This window comes from Pollachius pollachius, assembly GCF_949987615.1.
Source record: "Pollachius pollachius genome assembly, chromosome: 17".
Classification (NCBI taxonomy): domain Eukaryota; kingdom Metazoa; phylum Chordata; class Actinopteri; order Gadiformes; family Gadidae; genus Pollachius; species Pollachius pollachius.
The window spans coordinates 10,529,544-10,542,539 of record NC_136950.1 but is presented as its reverse complement, the minus strand read 5'-3'; the positions used below and the strand labels follow the sequence as shown (position 1 = coordinate 10,542,539).

Sequence of the window (12,996 nt, the reverse complement as noted above, 5' to 3'; positions counted from 1 at the left end):
CTACATAATGTGTCAAAAGATCTGTGTATTCATTTCATATCCTGAGATATAAATATAAACATATGGGTTGTAATTGATGGTGTTGAGGTGTTTTTCCTACGGGAGAATTATCGATATTTGAAAGGGTATTATTTTACCTATTTTACCAATAACCTTCTAAAGGTATCTATAACAATGCAGAAATGCTCCTCATACAATAAATATATACAGTAGAACCCTAAGGAATAACTGGAGTAGACTCAGCAGCATAGAATCTATGCCAAACTAACACAGTCTAGTAAAAAGACTAGACTGAGCTCAGGGACGACAGCAGGTAGCAAACATGAAAGAGAAGAGAGAGGCTTCTAGTGAAGTGAAGCCCAAGACCAGACAATGGATCCATCTACACAAACAGCACTCCGAATACAGATCACACTAGAAGTGATACAGAACAGAAGTAGTTATACAGAACACACTAGAAGTGATACAGAACACACTAGTAACGATACAGAACACACTAATAGTGATACAGAACACATTAGTAGTGATACAGTACATATTAGTTGTGATACAGAACGCACTTATAGTGATACACAACACACTAGTAGTGCTACACAACACACTAGTAGTGATATACAACTCACTAGTAGTGATACAGAACACACTAGTAGTGATACAGAACACACTAGTAGTGATACAGAACACTAGTAGTGATACAGAACACACTAGTAGTGATACAGAACACTCTTGTAGTGATACAGTACACATTAGTAGTGATACAGAACACTCTAGTAGTGATACAGAACACACTAGTAGTGAAACAGAGGTTCTTGGAGGGAACACAGTGGGCCCCTGGCCGTGGTTGAAGCTGGTTCAGGACCATGGACAGAGTCTAGAATATTCTGGAGTCTAGAATAGCAGGCCAAGTCAACACATCAGCACAGTAAACTAAGGCTTACCAATGCGAAATAAAGGCTCACAAAGCTGTGATTCTGGATTGGATAGTCTAGGGATTCTCTATGAAAATGCTTCAGAAAACAAGCACGGAATGCCACAACCACTTTTGTGTCCTCATTCTAACGTGTTTTACGTTCTTGAACACCTGTGTACCTTGAGAAAATAAAAAAAAGAGGATATCCGTTTTTTAAGGAATAGTATAAACTTGGAAATATAACGCCTACTCAATGGTCCTGACTCTTGCAATTCCTATTTTATTTGACTGTTCGGTCTCGGACTGGACCGAACTCTTAGACGCATGCCCCTGCGGCAGCCGACGGTGATGTTTTTAACACCCGCATTCATTATGTTCAACGGCCCCGCTGGGAGGCTGGGCTGATTCATCAGATTAGTGGCTCAAAGTCTACACCCTTGAATGTCATATTTGCATACACAGCTCACCGTTTTCTTTCTGTTTTGTCTTGACACAATGCCGGATGGCAGGTATGGAGACTTTGCGGCTGACCGAAATGGCTTCTGGGAAAGATAAGTCGGAAATAAATGACCAAACAAAATGCCACAGCTGCCATTTCTACGCCGAGTGGAAAAGGACAAGGGCGACAGGGAGCAGGTTTGAAAAATAGTCAAGGTGTGCATGGTGCTGATTCATTACAGCGATACGCAAAGTATAAAAAAACAATGGGGACAATTACTATTGCTGCATTAACGCGGGAATAGCCACACCAGAATGCGACGCAAAGTAGCACGTAGCTTCGAGTCCTCTGCCCTACGTCAACCCAGAACCTGTTAGAATTTAGCATGAATCGCATCTCGTAAAAATCTCAAATCCACGCGCCATCGACAATAGCAATATTCTCTCTGTTATAGTCTGTGACTAGATAAGGTTACAACCAAACACAAAAATTGTTAAATGATCAATATTCAGGCAATATCGTTGCGTTGTTCGACTTCGATGTTATCATCACCCAGCACAAACACCCCAGTCGTTGAAGCAAAGTCAGGCATCATAGCTCCCTCTCCATAGGATATTAATGGCTTGATACTTTGTCTAGATGTTTGCCTCTGATCATGTCATACTAGCTTAAAGAACACTCCAAGTGCCTTAGTTTGTGTCTGTGTCTGTGTGTAGGTGTGTGTCTGTGTTGGGGGGGGGGGGGGGGGGGGGGGGCTCTTTGAAGCAATAGCTGTGCTCCAAGCAGTCAGATAAGAGATCAAGAAAGTGTTGCTCTCTCTCTTGCACTCACTCACTCACTCACTCTCTCACTCATTCACACACTCACACACTCAACTACACACTCACTCAATCACTCACTCACTCACTGACAGCAGGGTAATGAGTCCTGGAGAGAGAGTTCATCTGTTTAACATCGCTTCCTCGATCCGTTTTGCAAATGAAATGGATTACCAACACATTCCCTCTCGCTCGGCCCCCAACCACTCCTCCAATCTGCAGCGCTGCAAGGATGACTGCAGTCTGTCTCACCCCTCTCAAATTTAAAAGGTCTTTATTGGCATGGGAAACATGCCAATACAAGAATACATTTGAATTACCAAAGCACAAAACATTTAATAAGATATCAACTTATATATATTAAAGAAAATCAAAAAGTTGTTTTGATTAGTGAGGTACTAATTGGGAATGGAGTGAGTTAATCTCTCTATCTCCGTCCCTCCCTGTCTGTCTCTCTTTGTCTCCTTTCTTTCTCTCTCTCTCTACCTCCCTCTCTCCTTCCCTCTCACTCTCTCCATCTCTCTCTCTATCCCTCTCTCCTTCTCTCTCCCTCCCTCTCTCCCTCTCTTTCCCCCACCCCCTATCTCTCCCCCCTCCCTCCCCCTCTCTCCCCCCCCTCTCAATCACTCTCTCAATCCCTCCCTCCCCCTCTCCCCCCCATCTCTCCATCCCCCCCTTCTCTCTATCCCTCTCTCTCCCCCTTCTCTCCCTTCTCTCCCTCTTTCTCTCCCTACAGTAAGAGGCCAGAGGACTGGGAGGAGTCGATATTCGTGCGACACAAGGAGAGTGGCTACCGGTTACGGGACAGCGTCCACTTCCACATGTACGTCAGCACCTCTCCATGTGGCGACGGCCGGCTGAACTCCCCCTACGAGATCTCGGCCGAACGTAAGAGCCCCCCGGCACCGCAGATGCTTGCTTTGATTTGTCTGTTATTTACCTTACACCTGTTGCTGTATGCCCTGCCTCATCATCTCATCACTTCTCTCCTGCCAAGTACTGGAGCAGTTTGAAGTTCCGAGCTCTGAAACGTAAATGGTGGATAATTGTAAAGAAAACTGCTCTTTGGCTGATGGGCTAGTTAGTTTATAGCAGCAAAGTTTGGCTATTCCTCTAAGTTTCTCTCTCTCTCTCTCTCTCTCTCTCTCTCTCTCTCTCTCTCTCTCTCTCTCTCTCACCCTCTCTCTCTATATGTCTCCCTCTCTCACTCTCTCTCTCTATCTCTCTCTCTCTCTCTCACCCTCTCTCTCTATATCTCTCCCTCTCTCTCTCTCACTCTCTCTCTCTCATTTTCCTTCCTATTTCTTGGGTCAGCTCCTGCTATGAGCTAAGGTTTATAGGACCATCATGGTGTTGATAGCTGAAACACTAGAAACCGCTGTGTGTTTTGTTCGTACTTCAATTTCAACAGAAGCTGTTGACAAGGACCTGGAAGCCATTTCCACCTCACACTGTGTCTCGCGGCCCTGTTCAAACATCGGCTGCTGACTGGATGGCATTTTAATGCTGAGTCAAAGGAAATACAAATGCATATTCCTTTTGACAGATGAGTGGCATGTGTGTGTGTTTGTGTGTGTGTGTGTGTGTGTGTGTGTGTGTGTGTGCGTGTGTGTTACTCCTTGGTTTTCCCACCCGGCAGATGGAGATTGAACACAAAATAAATTCTTTCTCAGCTTTCCTTGGAAGCGTTTGTTTTTCAGAGCGGTTTAAAAGTGAAGCGGATCAATACCGCAGACAGGGAGATTTGTCAGTCTGCTCAAGAGGGGTTTTCTGTTGGTAGTGGTGCTGCTGTTGTCATGGTTATTGTTGTTGTTGTTGTTTTATTCAGTGCTGAGAGTGTCAAGGCTCACATCTGCATCCCTTCAGGCAAACCATAGCATGAGAAAAAGTGAGGGATTTAATAGAAAGGCTGTAAGAGAGAGGAATAGAGAGAGAGAAATAGCGAGCGATCAAATAGAAAGGGTGTGAGAGAGGGTAAATGAGACATAGAGAGAGGGAGAGAAAAGTGAGAGATTAAAGAGAAAGGGGTTGAAAGAGAAGGGAACACAGAAAGAGAGAGAGGGAGAGAGTGATAATTACAAAGGAGGAGTAAGAAAAAGGAGAGACCAAAAATAAGAGAGAGAGACAGAGACAGAGAGAGGCGGATATCTCTATAAAGAACACTTCTTTAACAGCACACAGGATCTGTCCTCTGGGACAAGTTGTCACGCACTTGCACCTCCGTACAGAATGACAGAGCTGTTACCGCTGGTAGCACCTTTTATTCACATGACTTCTATTTGCCAGACGGGAATAGAGAACGTGAATGCTGTAGTTTGCTTTAAAAAAACTTTGATTGAACTTATTGCTTAGAGAGCTGTCCAGGTAATGACAAGATCTAGTCCATGTCAGTCTCTGCCTCTCTCTGCCCCTCTCTCTCTCTCTCTCTCTCTCTCTCTCTGTCTTTCTCTCTCCCCCCTCTTTCGTCTCCCTCTCCATCTCTCTCTCTCCCTCTCTCTCTCTCTCTCTCTCCCTCTCACTCTCTCGCTCTCCCCCCACCATCACCAATCAACTTGACTGGATAATACAAAATAGCAGGCCTCTGAGATGAAAGCAGGTAAACAATTATGTGGAATATTAAACGTATCACTTTTCTGCCGGCTTCAGTTGAACTGGGGAGGGAGAAATAATGAGAGGTAAGATGTTGTGGATACTCTGTTGAGCGCGACTCACTGCCACTGCTTTGCTGCGTGGTAACTGCCCTGAAAAAGACTCCCCGCGAAATTGGTTTAGTCCTGATATAATATAGTCTAAGTAATTACAGCCAGCAATTACTGCGTTAAAACACAATAACCTATACTAATATGTAAATGTAATGATATTAGGCCCTGATATAGTATGCTTTGGTGAATAGCTCTAAATGAATACCGGCTCATAATCTGATGTACTTTCTTTCTTTCTTTCTTTTATCTTTGTGTCTGCTTCATGTCTGGCTTTCTGTCTTTCTTTTTGTGTTTGTGTCTGTATGTCTTCATGTCCATCTTTCTCTCTTTGTATTTGTCTTTCTCTCTTTATATCTGTCTGTCTCTCTTTGTGTCTGTCTGCCTTTTTTTCTTTCATTGTGTCTGTCTCTCTGGACGTCTGTCCCTCTTTGTGGCTGTCTCTACATCCGTCCGTCTCTCTCTGTGTCTGTCTCCATGTCCGTCTGTCTGTCCTGCCGTCCCCCAGTGCACAGCAGCAGGACCGTGGGCCGGAGGCAGCACAGCCACCTGCGCACCAAGATCGAGTCGGGCGAGGGGACGGTCCCGGTCCGGTCCCGGGGGCCCGTCCAGACCTGGGACGGGGTCCTTCAGGGGGAACAGCTGGTCACCATGTCCTGCACCGACAAGATCTCCAGGTCAGTGCTGGGGAACTAAAGCTTTGTTTATATACCTGCGTCCAATACCCCAATGGAGGGCCCTGGGGCCCTCCATTACCGGTAGAGCCAGAAGTGGGGCTGCTGGGGCCCGAACCTGTGATTGGCCTGCTAAGTCGTTTTGGTTATAGTCGTTAGAAGAGTGACTGACCGAGGAGGTTTTGGATGCACATCGCCTGTGAATAATGAAGAAAACTTTTCAATATTTAAATTTTTTCTGTTATTATTGTTATTTGTATTTACGTAACAATGTTTGACTGGGACACAAACTTTGGTTTCTTACCTCCGTGCTCAAACATCCAAATACTGCCATCCAGCGCTTCAGCGGTCTACGTATTCTACAAACATTCTCCTGCCTATCATTTCACCACTCACCCAACATTGAGTGGAAGATATAAAGAAATAACTTACGACTGCGTTTGATGCTTGCACTAATCCATAGTACTCCAGCCAGGATAACCAGATTATTTGCAAATTACTTTGATGACGCATTTATACACAAAACACACTTTCATTGTCCCGCTGGGCTGAATGTTCCTATGTGCCCATGTGAGTGTTAACCCTTCTGGTTTTCTCGGGGCCTATTCGACATGGCAGACCATTGAAATGTTTTTTCAATTAAATTGAATCGCATTTTATTTGCATAGCCCTTAATCACAGGTACAGTCTCAAAGGGCTTAACAGGCCATATATTTATGACTCTTCAATGGTTTTACAGTCAAACGTGTCTTATAAGTCTACCATCACTCTGTTGATACAGTGAGTTCTGAATGTAAGTTAGGTAAAATCGTCTTTGTACCGGAGTAGTATAAAAACCCATCAACCCTTTGCAAATTGCCACATGCCTAGGAGAGAGTTTCTGCACCTAGAGTCTAACCGTTTTGATGAGTGCCAGATGGGCGTATAGGTAGAGATCGGACAGAATCCAGACTTTTTCGCTTTACCCATGCACTCAATAACCAGCAGATTTCCCTCATTAATTCACTCATTCATTTAGATGTAACACGGGGGTTACTGCTAATAAGCACGTCCAGATGGTGGTCTCAAAATCGATTTTGTGGCCTCACTGCAGCATTTGAATATATTTGTAAAAATGTTTTTTCGTCTATGTGAGAGAGGGAAAAATAATTCCACTCTGTGTGTGTGTGTGTGTGTGTGTGTGTGTGTGTGTGTGTGTGTGTGTGTGTGTGTGTGTGTGTGTGTGTGTGTGTGTGTGTCTGTGTCTGTGCAGGTGTGTGTGCTTCATTGGTCATCGGCAACATTTGCGTTGCTATCGGCGTTTTGATTTCCTATATGTGTCAGCTAATCCCGTACTAATAAACTGGCATATTGAAAGGCCACGTCACGGACTTCCGGTTATGGCAGCCAGGTAGGAAGACGTGTTTCAAAGTGCTCTGCTTTTGCTACTATAATTTCTACTGAAAACTCAAGCTCAAAATTGTATCGAACGGTATTGGAGTGTATGCCGCGATGCCGAAGGGTGGAAAAAACAAGGGCCAAGCGTCTCCTACACAGCCGAAGTTAACGGACTACCGTGTTCGTAGCGAAGCAAAGCAAGCTAATGAAGACAACATGGAGGCCGAGGAGACGGTGAACTTTTCGGAGCAAATGAAGGCGCAGTACTGACTGCTTAAAGCTCTATGAAAAATGAGTTTTCATCAACATTTGATGCAGTTTTGATGGCGATAGAAAATATGAGGAAGGAGAAAAGTGACAGTACCGAACGGGTGTTGCAGGCTGAGCTGCGTACATCAAGTGCTGAGGATGACGTTGTTGACTTGCAAGCTGAAGTTCACATGCTGCAGTCACAAAATAAAACGCTGGAGGACACGCACTTGGTTTGGAGAACAGGTCCCAACTAAATAACCTGCGACTAGATAACCTACCGGAGGGTCCAAAGGACGGGATGCGTGCCCCTTTTAGGAAAAAATGCGACACCGGAGGTGCTGGGTGATGCGGCTCTACAATCATCAGTGGTCATTGAGAGGGCTCACCGAACCGGACCGGCGAGGGACACCAAGATGGCACCGAGAACTCTGATCGTGAAGTTCCTCAGCTACAAGGGCAAACAGGCAGCTGGTGCTGCTGCACGGGCTAAAAAAGACGTTCGGTACCAGGACCAGCGTGATTCATCCTGCGAAGATGCTGGTCACACATAAAGAACGAACCTATACTTTCAACACCCCTGCCGAGGTACAAGAGTTTATAAAGAAGATTCAGATGGACAATGGTGAGGGCTAAATCACACTTGCACGCATGAACACCTTGTAGTGTGGCCGACATGTATTCACATGCAAAACATACGCATTATACGCATTGAGCTGATATATATATATATATACATATATATATATATATATATATATATCAGCTCAATACACATTGAGCTGATATATATTTATATATATCAGCTCAATGTGTATAATGCGTATGTTTTGCATTTTTTTTTACCTGCCTTTTATATTTTCCCCACGCGCTGTAGGCCTAAATTACCGCAAGTTATATATGTATATTATTATAATTATATATATATATATAACAAATATATCAAGTGAAAAACGTAATATATATATACACTGTGTGCACAATTATTAGGCAAGTTGTATTTTTGAGGATTCATTTTATTATTGAACAACTACAGTGTTCTCGGTCAATCCAAAATGTTAATGAACCTAAACCTGAATGTTTAAGAAAGAAAAAGTGAGGATTTGTCTTTCTTAAGAGAATGTGCACAATTAATAGGCAACTATTAGTGTGCAGAATTATTATGCAACTAAGTGAAAAAACTAACATTTTCCCATCTCACTTGTTTATTTTCATCTGTTAAAGTGAGAATAATAAAACAACTCGAAATTTACAAATTAACCTTTCTGACATATCAAAAAAAGAAATTAGTGACCAATATAGCCACCCTTCTTTTCAATAACTGTCACAAGCCTTCCATTCATATAGTCTGTCAGTTTCTTGATCTGTTGACGATCTTTTTGTGCAGCAGCAACCACAGCCTCCCAGACACTGTTCAGAGAGGTGTACTGTTTTCCTTCACTGTAAATCTCCCGTTTAAGCAGGGCCCACAGGTTCTCAAGGGGTTTAGGTCAGGTGAGGGAGGGGGCCATGTCATTATTTTTTCATCCTTGAGGCCTTTACAGGTTAGCCATGCAGTGGAGTACTTCGATGCATGCGATGGAGCATTGTCCTGCATAAAAATCATGGTCTTCTTGAAAGATGCAGACTTTTTCTTGTACCACTGCTTGAAGAAAGTGTCTTCGAAAAACTGGCAGTAGGTTTGGGAGTTGATTTTGAGGCCATCTTCAACCCGAAAAGGTCCATCTAGCTCATCTTTAATAATACCAGCCCATACCAGTACCCCACCTCCACCTTGCTGGCGTCTGAGTCGAAGTGGAGCGCTGTGTCCGTTACTGATCCAGCCACGGGCCCATCCATCTGGTCCATCAAGAGTCACTCTCATCTCATCAGTCCATAAAACCTTTGAAAAATCTGTCTTCAGAAATGTTTTGGCCCAGTCTTGACGTTTCAACTTGTGTGTTTTGTTCAGTGGTGGTCGGGTTTGAGCCTTCCTTACCTTGGCCATGTCTCTAAGCACTGAACACCTTGTACTTCTGGGCACTCCGGGTAAGTTGCAGTTCTGGAATATGGCAGCACTTGAGGATAATGGGTTCCTGGTAGCTTCACGTTTGATTCTCCTCAAATCTTTGGCAGTTAATTTGCGTCTTTTCTTCTCAATACGTTTCTTGCGATCCTGTTGGCTATTTGCAAGAAAACGTTTGATGGTTTTGTGGTCACGCCCCAATATCTTAGCAATTTCAAGAGTGCTGCATCCCTCTGAAAGACTTTATACAATTTTTGACTTTTCAGAGTCCGTTAAATCTCTTTTTTGGCCCATTTTGCCTGAGGAAGAGAAGCTGTCTAATAATTATGCACACCTCGATATAGAGTGTTGATCTCCTTAGGCCACACCCTCATTCATTACGCAAATACACATCACCTGGTATGCTTAAATACAACAAGCGCTCAAGTTTATACAGCTTGATGTTGGAAAACATGCATAAAAATTATGATATGGCCAAAATACTCACTTGCCTAATAATTGTGCACACAGTGTGTGTATGTATGTATGTATGTATATATATATATATAACTTACGGTAACTTAGGTCTACAGCGCGTGGGGACAATATAAAAGGCACAGAAAATTAAAAAAAAATAATAAAGAATTGAAGATGTTTTACAAATTTAAAACTGTTAAAATAACATATCAGAGCAAACATATTGCAAACGTTGCAGATGAGTGTTTATTGAGGTCAAAATATACAGAACGGTCATTAGCGATAGCAGAAGTCAGAATGTTTTTGGGGGGCTTCCACGAAAGTGGGTAGAGGGGAATTGTTCATGTTCAGTGTGTTGGATGTGGATTCTAACGTCCAGGTTTGTTACGCTTCTCTGTAAACTATTTTTATATTGCAAGGTAATCTGTTTTTCTTTTTTTGTAAATGTCTCAAGGAGTAAAACTTAATTTTGTTTCTTGGAATTGCAGAGGTCTGCCAAAGCTTGAAAAATTGAAACAAGTCATGAATACATTAAAGGATATAGACTTCAAAGTTGTATTTCTACATAAACCCATCTTCTAGAGGAGGACAATAAAAAAATCAGGAGAAGGTGGGAAGGCAGTGTATTCACAGCTTCTTACTCATCCCAGGCTAGAGGAGTGATGATTAATGTTCATAATACTGTCCCATTTCAAGTGAAACGAGGGGGAAGATATTTGATAGTACAAGGCTCTTTGTTATCAGTAAATCTAAATTTAGTAAATCTGTATGGTCCTAACATTGATGATCCTACATTTTTGTAGATTTGTTCCTTTCTATCTCATAATTTGCAGAACAACACATAATAGCAGGATACTTTAACTGCACAATAAATCCCAGTGTGGATAGATCCACAGGAGTAGATCGATCACACAGTGTAGAACAGTTATAAACCGTTGTATTAAAGAATTGAATCTGCTAGACATATGGAGAGAATTAAAATCACAAGCTGAAGCCTATTCTTGTCACTCTAACACATTTCAGACATACTCTCGTATTGATTAGTTTTTAATCTCCTCAGAACTGCGGTCCAAAATTAATAACTGTTACTATGGTAATATAGTGGTTTCAGATCATGCACCATGTTGCTTAGGGTATGTCGATAAACAAATGGCAAAAGATCCAACTAGATGGCACTTTCAGCACAAATGGTATAATACAATATATAATATAAAGAAAAACAGATAAAATAATTATTTGAAATGAATACTAAACAAACATCTGCTTGTATAAAATGGAAAGCATTTAAAGATTTTCTCAGAGGGCATATTATCTTTATTTATATTCTAACAAAGAAATATCAGATACAGCACTTCTAACATTAGATGCTGAAAAGGCCTTTGATAGGGTCATATGGCCTTATCTTTTCAATATTCTAGAAAGATTTGGGTGTGGAACTGGCTTCATAAAAAATCAAAACCATTCCGGCCTTGTCACAGCTAATTAAAAAATGTGGTGATATTTCGGGATATAAAGTGAATAATACCAAAATCTTCTATATTACTACTTAATGAGCAGGACAGAAGGAACCCAACCTCTGAGGTAACCCAATTTAATAGAGTAGAACAGTTTAAATATTTAGGAGTACAGATATTGCCTAGGATAGGACATGTTGTTAATGCAAATTATGAACCTTTAATGATCGAAATTAGTGAGTTGATTGAGAGATGGACGTCATGACCAGTTTCTGTAATTGGGAGAATTTATATTTAAAAAATGAATATATTGCCGAAAAATTCCTTTATTTATTCCAAAATATTCCTCTGCCACCACCTTCAGACTTGTTTTCAAAAACGAATTAAATATTTGTTGGATTCATATGCAGGGTTTCCGCGGGGTTGTTAAAGGTATTAAAAGGTAGTAAATGAAATTAGCCCAAATTAAGGCCATTAAAAAGTAATAAATGTCATCTGACAAGGTATTAAATTTCCAACAAGGCCTATGAGATTTTCAATTTGTGTAATTTACATGCAGGCCAATCTCCTAAAATTACTTAAACTTGCGTGGTTTTATTTTTATGTTGCAAGTAGGACCTGAGTAATATCAATGATGTCACGTGGTGCGTGGGCTGAAACAAACTGGATATACCCGGCTGGCTTGCTGCCAAACCACTTCGCGAGTTCGCTTCTGTTAGTCAATTGAAAGACAATAATGGGGAAAGGCAAATTCTCAGACCTCTGGCTGGAGGAATCGATATTTAAAGACTTGTACGGTATAAATATATAGGGGGATTATTTGTTTATCAACACGGCGGATGTGCGCGCAGAATGATCGCAAAAAGAACATTTATTTGACCGGTTGCCATGGTTATCTGTGTGGTTAATTTGCAGTTGCGGTGTTAATTAGCGATGTTGCAGCTTACTGTTACATTAAACTGTAATCAGAAAACGCGGTTATATGCTATAGACCCTATAGTATCTGTTGTATAAAGGCTGGGACGAATTTCAAATTATAAATATGTACACTTTATGTTGAAAGTATAGACCGTCGCGATTCCCATTGAAACTAATGGCGTGGTGACTATTCTTCAAAACGAGAGCTGGTAAATGATGAAAAATGAATTAAACTAATCAGACAACGCGGTTATATGTTATAGACCCTAGAGTATCTGTGGTATAAAGGCTAGGACAAATTATAAATATGTACAATCCATAACGTTAGCTCTCTGGCTCATAGCTCAGCTGACTAAAATACCTCCCATTGCCAAGTCGTAGCTAAGGTCCGTCCTATTTATGTGAAAAACTTTATATTTGGATTGTAAAACGCATGAAAATATAAATGAATGATCTTCATTTCTTTTCTTTGGCCAGTGACCATGGTATAAGCGGGATAATGCCCTTCAAGGTGTCAAAAACATGTTTGATCGATCGTAATTAAAGGGGACTACTTTTAGAGGGAGATGACCTCAAACAGAGTGTACATTTAATAAGCATGAAATACGAATAAGAAAAAGCATAATTGTTTTATTATGTTGGCAAACAAGAAGTAGAATAAATGGGATAATCAGTCTTAATAAAACGGTTTGTGCAACCAACCGCACAACAAGACATGATTGCAGCTGTTGTCGCTCTTGTCTCTCTCTGCATATGACATGCTCGTAGAGCGGGGAGTGACATAGACTGATAATCCCTCTATAGAAAGTACACTGGTGTGAATTTGCGCTATGTATTTTGATGTTACCGTGATACTGGTGTGACCGGTAGACAGCCGTGTTTACATGGACACTTCTGATCCGATTAGAAGTGGAAGAACAGCTCAATCGAAATAAAAAATGATCATATATATATATATACGGCTCAATCGTAATACAATTCTCTGATCGGAATATAA

At 41.6% G+C, this 12,996-nt stretch overlaps 1 protein-coding gene across 1 annotated transcript in view; it reads left to right on the top strand.

Moving 5' to 3' along the window:
* adarb2 (adenosine deaminase RNA specific B2 (inactive)) overlaps window positions 1-12,996 on the top strand; it is a gene marked incomplete at both ends in the record, with an annotated part of 151,929 nt that overhangs the window by 121,128 nt on the left and 17,805 nt on the right. Inside the window, 2 exons of the mRNA XM_079754616.1 lie at window positions 2,904-3,055; window positions 5,375-5,543. Of these exons, the coding sequence (XP_079610742.1) occupies window positions 2,904-3,055; window positions 5,375-5,543 (321 nt within the window). The remainder of the gene's footprint in view (window positions 1-2,903; window positions 3,056-5,374; window positions 5,544-12,996) is intronic.